The 9523-nt window shown below is 45.2% G+C and overlaps 2 protein-coding genes across 13 annotated transcripts in view; one reads left to right on the plus strand and one right to left on the minus strand.

The window, feature by feature from the left end:
- arhgap23a (Rho GTPase activating protein 23a) overlaps positions 1–4995 on the plus strand; it is a 65660-nt gene extending 60665 nt beyond the window's left edge. For 6 of the 12 annotated variants that reach the window (XM_032537181.1, XM_032537173.1, XM_032537177.1 and 3 more), the window contains 2 exons: positions 1378–1409; positions 1574–3007. In XM_032537181.1, coding sequence (XP_032393072.1) covers positions 1378–1409; positions 1574–3007 — 1466 coding nt within the window. Of the gene's footprint in view, positions 1–1377; positions 1410–1573 lie in introns of all 12 variants that reach the window. The other 6 variants (XM_032537170.1, XM_032537172.1, XM_032537176.1 and 3 more) reach the window with 1 other exon arrangement.
- Positions 4996–6318: 1323 nt separating this feature from the next.
- On the minus strand, positions 6319–8116 carry hexim1 (HEXIM P-TEFb complex subunit 1). Its single transcript, XM_032537202.1, has one exon. The coding sequence runs from the start codon at positions 7764–7766 to the stop codon at positions 6675–6677; it is 1092 nt and encodes a 363-aa protein (XP_032393093.1). The 5' UTR covers positions 7767–8116; the 3' UTR covers positions 6319–6674.
- Positions 8117–9523: the final 1407 nt, after the last annotated feature.

Consider the following 9523-nt stretch of genomic DNA (forward strand, 5'->3'; position numbering starts at 1 on the left):
GTGTGTGTGTGTGTGTGTGTGTGTGACCGATCATATTGCAAAAGTGAAATAATGTGTGTTTGTGTGGGCGAGAGCGAGAATGTTGGTGATGGTTTGTGTCTCCATGTTCTCCATTACCCTCCTTAAAGTCGGCGTCCCCCTCTCAGTGTCAGACGGAGGTCTCAGTAAGAACGTGTCACCCCAGTGTGACTAATGAATTAACGGCTGACTGGATGCTCTCTAAGTGTAAACTGTGGTCTGTCACTGAGAGACAACTCCCTCACTAGTGGTCTTGCTGTTGAGCACTGCGCCCCACTCATCCTGCGGGCAATTTCAGTCAACCATCAGGCTCCTAAGCCCACTCTTAGCTCCAAAGGGACTCTAGGTTGCGCCATTTCAGAGCCTTAATGACATCAGAGATGCATTTCTTTTAATCTGATTCATTTGTGTGAGGCTCAGATTTTCACCCCTCCTCCTCGGCTTTTCTATCACAGGTGAACTTCCCAAAATAAGTTTCCCAAAACATTTTTCTAATTGAGCCAATATACCAATAAGTTTTTTTTCCATAGCTGACCCTGTAATGTACCAAAATCTGATTGGCACGTTGGTTTATTTTACTCTGAAAGGCTGAGTGGGAGGGAGCATAACATCAACAACACTAGTGAATCATGAATCATTAGTTTTTGGAGAAAACTAATGAAGACCACAGATAAAGGGTATAAAGCAAAGCCCCATTCTGAAACAGCATACAAAATAAACTGGATTCATATTTTTACTGTTGTTTACATTTCAATCTTGAACCATTTAAACTCCAAAGATTTTTATTCATACACTTTGTGGAAGAGAAAAACGTAACTTGTATCCCGCATCGATGTGTATGCGAGAGGAATGTGTTTCTTTTGATACTCTTGAAAATGATTTCTGCCTTGACACCTCTCCGCGCTTCCTTCACTGATTGATGTCATCCGTGTTTTTCAGTGATGTCATCTGTGTGTGCCGTGTTTTCCTACACCAAAACCCTGCTTCCCCCACATGTGTAAATCAGTGTCTTTGTGCTGAGGTCCGTCAAGGTCCGAGGGCACAGAGGATGTTTAGTAGAGGGATTTCTGTTGTAATTATTATTCATTTTTTAATCAGGAAGAGGACAACAAAAAAGCTGCATGTTGTGCTCAATCTGATGTCACTGCAGGTGTTTACAGCTGAAAACACACCGCTGTGACATTAAAGTTTAAAATGTAGAGAGAAGTGCAACCTGCAGTAGCAGTTATTCTGTGAGTTATTGTGGATTTTTCCTGATGATCACACCAACTGCCTCTGTGTCCTCCACCATGACTGTTCTGGCCTTTTGTTAACTTCAATGGTTCTGACCCACTGATGTTTTTACTCTCTTTTCCCCAGACTCAACCAACAGTGACTCAGCTAAATCAAAGGTAACATCTCTTTTTATAGTACACCGTTACTCTGGTTGTTTTTATACCACCCATACACACAGATATTGTCAGACAGCAGTAGTTCCAAATATACTAAAATAGAACGCATGTAATGAAAAATGTATGTATGATAGTGTCACAAGTACATTTGTCTCCCTTTTCAGGGGTCGTGGGGATCAAAGAGAGACCTCACACCCAAGGACTTCCTGACTCTGTCCATCATGTCAGCTGTTACGGGCCGCAAACGCAGGAAGCGCCATAAAGGCCGCCGGGTGGGCAGCAGCACCGACGACGACTCAGAGCACGAGCCAATTAAAGCTGGACATTTAGGGGCAGAGGAGGAAGAGGAGGCAGAGTCGCCTGTAGGAGACACTGCTCCTCGAGCAGAGGGAGAGGACGACGATGAAGAGGAAGAGGAGGAGGAAGATGAGGAAGTTGTAGAAAGCGGAGCGAAAGAGGAGGTAGATGTGGAGGTGTTGGCGGTTATTCCCAGTAGGCCGCGCTGTAAAGAGGAAGAGGAGGCAGGAGGAAGGCAGGCAGCCATGTTGTTGCAGGAGGAGGAGGCGCGCGCGGTGGTGAAGGGGCCGCCGTGGAGAGCTACAGAGGATGCTCGCTCTATTGTTTCTGGTTACTCCACCCTCTCCACATTAGGGCGTAGCCTGGGGTCCGAGGGGAGGGTGGATGATGCTGACGACGAGCACAGCGAGCTGGTGAGCGAGACGGACAATGAGAGCGGCTTCGCCTCACGCTCCCTCACCCAAGAGAGACCCGATAAACACCCGACAGTACCTGTGAACACGCAACCGGCAGCGGCCCCACGAAGTTTCCTCTACACACACTACAAACCCCCCGTTCTCACACCCACGAACCTGCTCGCCCCGCCCACAGCGCTCACACCCACACCGGACGCTGCGGACAGGAGTGAAGGAGGGGCGCGGTCCACCACACCCTCGTCCTCCTCCTTCTCCTCCTCCTCCACCACTCACAAACTGCATTCGCGGCCTTCCTTCAACTCGCACAAGCTGATCCAGTGCGACACTCTGGCCAGGAAGAAGCTGAAGTCAGAGAAGGGCAAGGCTCGCTCCCTGGACCTGTTGGAGCTGTCTGGGCCCACGGCTGAGGCTGACAGGGCTGGTTCTGGGTCAGATGGTGCACCCAGAGTGAGGAGGGACACCTCCAGAACCAACCCCTCCTCATGCAGCAGCCAGGAGAGCCTGCGCCTGGCCCGGACCAAGCCCTCCCTGCCACCCAGTGAGGCCGCCTCCTTCACCCCAACCGGCCCCAGCGGCAGGTCTCTGGCAGAGCAGGTCCGCGCTCGTCTGATGGGCTCGGCCGACGACCTGCGCATTGTCGGACTGCGAAAGCCGCTGTCACCCGAAACACGGAGGAAGAGACGGGCCTGGCGCAGACACACCGTGGTGGCCTCTCCAACTGAGATCTCTGAGAAGAGACCCCCACTGACTGTCAGTGAGTTCCCCCTGTCCGCTAACACTCAAAACCAAGTCAAAACACGAGGGCTGCCTCGGGACGCAGACGGTCTCGACCAAGGACCGGCTGCTCGTCAAGCACCCACCTCCAGATTCCACCAATACTTGTGAGCCCTGCCAGCTGACCCCACACTTCACTCCAAGGAAATGAGGCTTCTGTAGGGGGGGGGGGGGGGGGGGGGGGGGGGGGGGGTCTATGCTGAGCCGCTGACTCCCTGCAGGTCAGTAGACCGGCAGCAGTGTAAACAGGGTCGTGGTTAGTTGCCAGGTGCAACACAGCGTACCTATCACCAGGTTTTTAAGAGCAGCCCACCCTTTTCTTTTCGATGAGCTCCGTTTGCATGGCAAGGAGCATTCCATTGTTGCCAAAGCGTTTTTTTTTTTCTTCCTCTATGTGTGCTTTTATAGACATAATACAGAAACAGGACAGAGACACAAACAGACCTCATCGCAATTTAACGTTACAGCCAAGAATTCTCATTTGAATAATAACAGAGCATTGTTTTCCCATCTTCTCTTCTTGAGAGAATGATGCTTCCTTAATAAAGCAGGGTTTACCGGTAACTATTACAAAATTTCCCCGAACCTACTTCAGTGAGCCAGAAGAGACAGTCAGCCTCACACGCAGAAGTTATTGGTCAGTTTAAAACCATTTCAAGGGATCAGTCTTCCTAATGTGTTCCTCCCCAGACCACAGACACTGTAATACTCTACACTAGACACAGTAGGTTACAGACACACAGAATACGGTCGTCTCTCTACTTGTTCATGTTTGTGTGTGTGTGTGTGTGTGTGTGTTTGCGCAACAATATTTGTGATCATGTCTGAGCGTGCAGGTGTTTGTGTTGAGCAACTTTTGTAACATTTGTACAAAGCCTTGTTAAGTTAACCTTGTAAATATAAATATTATGTTATGATATTTGTTTTTACTTTTTTAGTTCCTTTTTTATGGTTTACAAAAGTGCATACAAGTGCACAGTTATTTCTTTCAAGATGTTACTTGAAATGTTTCCCTTAATATATTCTTTTTTGTTTTATATTCAATATATATATTATATATATTTTGTATTAAAGTAAAAAAAAGTACTTTTATTGTGATTTCACCTCTTGGGTGTACCTGTTCACAGGAGACAAGATAAACATGACTAAACCTGTTCCTTATTTTCTCATAGACGGCCTTTCTCTCTGATTCTCAGCACTGTGCAGAAAACCTTTAACTCACGAGATCTAATCTTAGAAATAAGTTTCGCTGGTGATTATTCTTCCAACAATGTTGCATCAACATTTACACAAACCATCTAGCAACTACATGCACCAAGAGAAGAAATCTGGTAATTATTATTATTATTATTATTATTATATTGGGCAGTTTGCAGGCAGCTCAGCGCCACACTGTGATGGCTGACCTCATTTGTTTTGTTATTCACGTCTGGGATTACTGACATTGCCGCAGATCTGCTCATATTTAGCAGATTAAGACGAAGCATGTTCCTTCTTGTAAAAGAGGAGCCTCGCAGTGTTTAACAGACTGTTACAATATTGTGTAGCGCATACAAACAGATCTTTGTGTTTTCATCAGATCCCCGCCGAGGGTTCATCTGTCAGCACGTTTATTACCTCGGGGTTACATGAGGAGGAGTTTTCCATAAGGTCAGGCTCTAATAAATCCTCCCTGACTGGGGAAATGGTACATTAGAGGAAACAAACACGGAGGAAATCTATTGTTTTCATCTCTCGTTTTGATTTCCCTTCACGAAATAACACCGACAGGGGGTGCAACTTCCAAAGTCATGAGACTTGTTTTCATCTGACCAAATAACCTGGTGAAAAATAATAATAATAAATCATAAGTTATATTAGTTATATAAGTTGTCGTACCTCAAGATTTTTTTTCCTACAAGTGCCTGATTTCTGGAATGTGTTTTTGTTCTGCAGTACCACGGTCGGTTCTTTTCTTTCCGTTTCTTTATGTTGTTTCTGGGTCTCCGCCCTCCTCGCCTGTGGTTGATGGTATAACTAAGGCACTGACCCAAAGATGTGTACGTTTAATACAAGCGTCTCTAACTGAGAGGCTGTTATAAAAAATAAATAAAAAAATAGCACACTTCAAGCCAAGGACATGTCTATGCACTCTCTTTGCCTTTAACACAGGCATTAACAGCTATTACCAATGCTGCTAAGAGGGATGAGGCATAGTACTCTCTCTCTGCCTGGTGATCCACCGTGTGTGAATATGGTACACCTAACAAGTCCCACCCTGAACCGGCATTAGGTCATGTCAGACAACATCTAACTTCTTCCAGATGAACAAACGGCCCACGACTTCATCAAAAAGGAAAACTCTGCGTTGTCTGAAATGTGATTTTTTTTTTTTTTTTTACCTAATGTCTCATTGTTGTATTTTAAAATCTTTTTGTACATACTATCTTAATATGTAACATAATGTATTGTGTACATTTGGAATTGCTTTTGAGTATAACTAATATGAAAAATGACTGGACTTAAAGGTTGTCCGCCTGAAACCATTTCCCTCATGTCTGTGCGCTTTAAAGCAAGGTTATATGATGTAAATAAACAGAACTATGTTTAAAAAAAAAAAAAGGTTTACACGTGTGTTTATATTTGGACATTGTAGGATTCTGCAGCATTTCTACAGAGAGGATGAAGTTTATGGTTTTACAGCAGCAGACAACTTCAAATAGAAGCTGAACGGCGCCCTCTGGAGGCCGCGGATGGTCTCACCGCGCCAAATGGCACAGCTCGCCTCTGTACAAAGAAACTTCATCTGAACTACCGAGGCTTTGGATAACTTAACTAAATCAAGTTAATAATTTAATATTTATGCAATCTGAAAGTAAGCGGTTAACTGTAAATCTACCATTCTCTAAATAGAGCTTTAATGAATATTTAATAACATTTGTAACATTACCAGCACTATTGTGAACAAAATGTGTTTCAAGAGTGGAGTAACTATGGGAATAAACCCATTAAACATGTATTCTTGCTGAATATCCTCAATAGATTAAACAGAGTGGGTTAACCTTCATAAAGAGCATGTCCATCATCCCCCCTCCCCCCTCCCCCCTCGGCTACAGTCTATTCTCCTCTTCAGAGCCTACTGATGTCTGGCTGGCCCATTTCAGGATCCTCACAAGAAACGCTTTGGGATTATTTGTATTACTGACAAATGTGGCGTCCAGTATATGGTTCCACGCTGCAGCTTGTATGAGCCGCTTCTGGTGTTTTAGAGAAGGCGTTACAACACATGACAGCAGAATTTCAACATTTTATTTCAACTTACACACAACTGTTAAAATATTAACTCTGGAATTTATTTCTGCAAAAACAGTCTTAATAAGCTGATCCAATTAGCTGTAATTTGTTATTCATTTTTTTTCTGTGGGGGGGGGGGGGGGGGGGGGGGGGGGAGGGGAGAATGCAACAAACGTTTGTTTTTAAATTCGAAAAACGGAATATTATAGGTCAATGGATACCTTAGAGTTGACCCCGGAAACAAATTTCTCGTGTTGTCAAATACATTCTATAAAAAGAATCTTTTGAAATATTTACATTTCTTCTTGAAAATAAAAATTGAACAGGACACCCTTACAGTTCAAATTGAAAAGAAACGTATTGCATTGCAATGCAAGGACTCATTGTCCAAATGACAAACCGATTACACCAAACAATTTGTTTAAAAAAAAAAAGAAGAAAAAAAAGTAGCAGTCCCATGTTTACCTTTTTTAAAGGGGGCTTTCCCCCACTTGAATTGTGTCCTTTAGTTGGTAGCGACTTGCCCCCTGTCATTGCTCGGCTGGTTCTGCAGAAGGAGCTCCGTGTTTTGGGCCCTCAGTCTCTCCAGTTCCCTCTCCAGCTCTCTGAGACGGACCAGGGAGCTCTCCGCGGTCAGACCCCCGGGCTCCACGGCGCGCCTCAGCCGGTTGTTCTCCTCCTCCAGCCGGGACATGCACTTCTCCAGCTCCAGGTACTCCTGGACCAGCTCCTGCTTGGTCATGTTCTGCAGGCTCTCGACATGGTACATCTCGTAGGTCTCGGAAAAGTCTCTCTGGAGAAACTCCCCACCTGCGTTCCCAGGTCTCCCGATACCATCGCTACCTCCTCCGCTGCCTTCATCCTCGTCCTCCTCCTCGTTGTTGTTGTCGCAGAGGTCCTCCTCGCTGCCCGTGTCCTCCATGCGGTTACCGACCCCTGAGGGCCGCCTGACCCCGGTCTCGGTGTTGAGGTCAGGCTCCTCTCGGTCGTGCTCGTCCATCAGGAACTGGGTGGTGTTGTAGGGGGCCACTGGAAGCCCTTTGGCGAACATCTCCTCCCTCACCCGTGAAGCCCTGGCCGTCTCTTTCTCTTCCAGGACTTTCCTCTCATCCCAAGAAAGTTGGCAATAAGGCTTCCAGTTGCGCTTCTTCCTGGATGTCCTGCGCCTGTGTCTCTTCTTTCCCAGACGCGCATCAAAACCAGTGTCGGAGTCGATGTGACTATCTTCTTGCACCTGGTTTAAAGTTTCCTCCAGTGGTCTGTCTTCGCCGTTTTTCCCCTGTGCAATGTGATTACCGTCGGCTTTCTGGTTAGGCTGATTTGCAATCGGGCACTTTATGAGCTCGTTTCCGGCTGCGAAGGCAGGGCACACCTCCCTCTGTTCGCCTTTCATTTGCCATAACTTGTCTGTGTTGATACCCCCACAGTTCTCCGCCCGCTGCTGTCGCTTCTGGTCTCTCTGTCGCCCCCTGTTGCCGTTCTCTGGTCCACCACGGTTTCTGGCTGGGAGATGCTCCAACGCGTCCCCACTGCTCCCACCTGATGGGCTGCCTGAAGTTTTCAGGTGATGGGTCTGCTCCATTGGTTCTGTCATCATGATGTTCCGCTCTGATGGCTCCGCTTTAGCGGATTTTAGATCACGTTCATGCTCTCAAAACTTTTCTTCAAAGTTCGTTAAACTCAATTTAAACAAAAAAAAATATATATATATATGCGTGTTCCAGATTGAGTCGAAATCCCTACAGAAAGTTCAAGTTTTTACGTTTTAAAACAAACTCGCAAGTTAAAAGTAAACTTCTGAACCATAAACACTTGTTACTCCTCCAAGGGTTTGTCAGAGCAACTGTCGCTATCTACCATTAACTGTTTCGATGCTGTCAGAGCTAGCGCTGAGCTGGAGACGACGTTTCACCGTAACAACAATGTCCAGTGTGCTACTCAAGAAGAGGGAGCTCACGTTTATATAGCAGCTCCGCCTCCAGCCGTGCGCATGCAGCTGTTTGTAACGCCCGTTGGATTGTGGGACATAGGGTTTTAATTTCAGGGAAGCACTGTCGATGTTCTCCTCAACGAACTACATAGTCCACAAGTTCACCATAACCGACGAGCATTTTAACCAATCAAAGGGTAGAATCTTGAGCACGATGCGGCCCATCCTTCTCTTTGTTGATTGGACAAGAGGGTAACTTTGCTGTTGCTAAGCTTAAAGTATTTTCCGATTGGGCAGTCCAGTAGTCAATCAAAAGTACGGAATCCACACCAAGAAAGCAGTCCGGGGCATTTTATGGTCGCTACTATCTATAGTTGAAGGGGACATGATAAAAGTTACGAATTACAAGTTAAATTAAATACGTTTGAATAACATAATATTATAACTAGAAAAAATATCATTGTATTAAAGTAAATCCATAGGGATTTTTTATAGTTGCTGACCACATAGTCTAACGCCGAACTAATAATATAATGAAACCCCTCCTGTATTTGAAGCAACGTGAAGACAACCTCTAACGGAAACTAGTCCGCGTTGACTGTTCACACAAGAAAATAAGTAAATACTGATCATTTTCAAAATGCAATTATTTTTTGTGATTAGTGGCTTAAAAACGCGTCGTTTTGGTGCGAGTTGGATCATTAAATGTTTCAGTATGAATATCCTGTGTTTTGTGCGGAGTGATACGTTGTGGGGCATCAGGGGCTCGGGAACTCTGATATCAGCGTAAACAAACGACATTTATTGTCAAGATTCCGCAACTATCACATCTCCGAGCCCCTCGTTGTTTAAGGGTGGGTCAGGCGATCTTACACTTGCTCAATAATCCTGCTACCAGTGGACGGAGTGGTGTAGATCATTTGAGTATTTCTGCGCAACCCATGTTCTGATATGCAGTGTTAGATTTACACGGTTGTGTAGTGTTAACAGCTAAGGATAAGCTAGTTGGCTAACGTTGTGTCGCTCCCAAACTAAACACTGCATTAATTCATAAAGTGTGAAGCCATACGCACTAATGTTACAACCACAATAAAGGTATAGTTGGAGCACGACGTTATTACAAAGCAAGTAGCAAGTTTATAGCCAGGACCAATATAACGGTAGCTAAACGCCACACTGTAACGGTATAAGCGTTAAGCCAAGCTAGCTAACTAAGTTAATTCAAAAGAACACATTAATATCCATTTTATCAATAGAGCTATAGCCAATGCGCTACAAAGTAAACCAATAGAAGTACAACTAACGTTATTTAGCTACAGATATTGCTAGCGTTAGCCATCTGCTAACTAGCTAGGCCAATGTGTTTATACTGGGTCAGCGTAATTGCTGGACCGTAACCTTTCCCGTGTGGGTTTCTAACTAAA

The sequence above is a fragment of the Etheostoma spectabile genome, chromosome 15, assembly GCF_008692095.1.
Source record: "Etheostoma spectabile isolate EspeVRDwgs_2016 chromosome 15, UIUC_Espe_1.0, whole genome shotgun sequence".
Classification (NCBI taxonomy): Eukaryota; Metazoa; Chordata; class Actinopteri; order Perciformes; family Percidae; genus Etheostoma; species Etheostoma spectabile.

Coding starts and splice junctions, on each gene's coding strand:
- hexim1 (XM_032537202.1), bottom strand. CDS start 7,766: ATGATGACAGAACCAATGGAGCAGACCCATCACCTGAAAACTTCAGGC.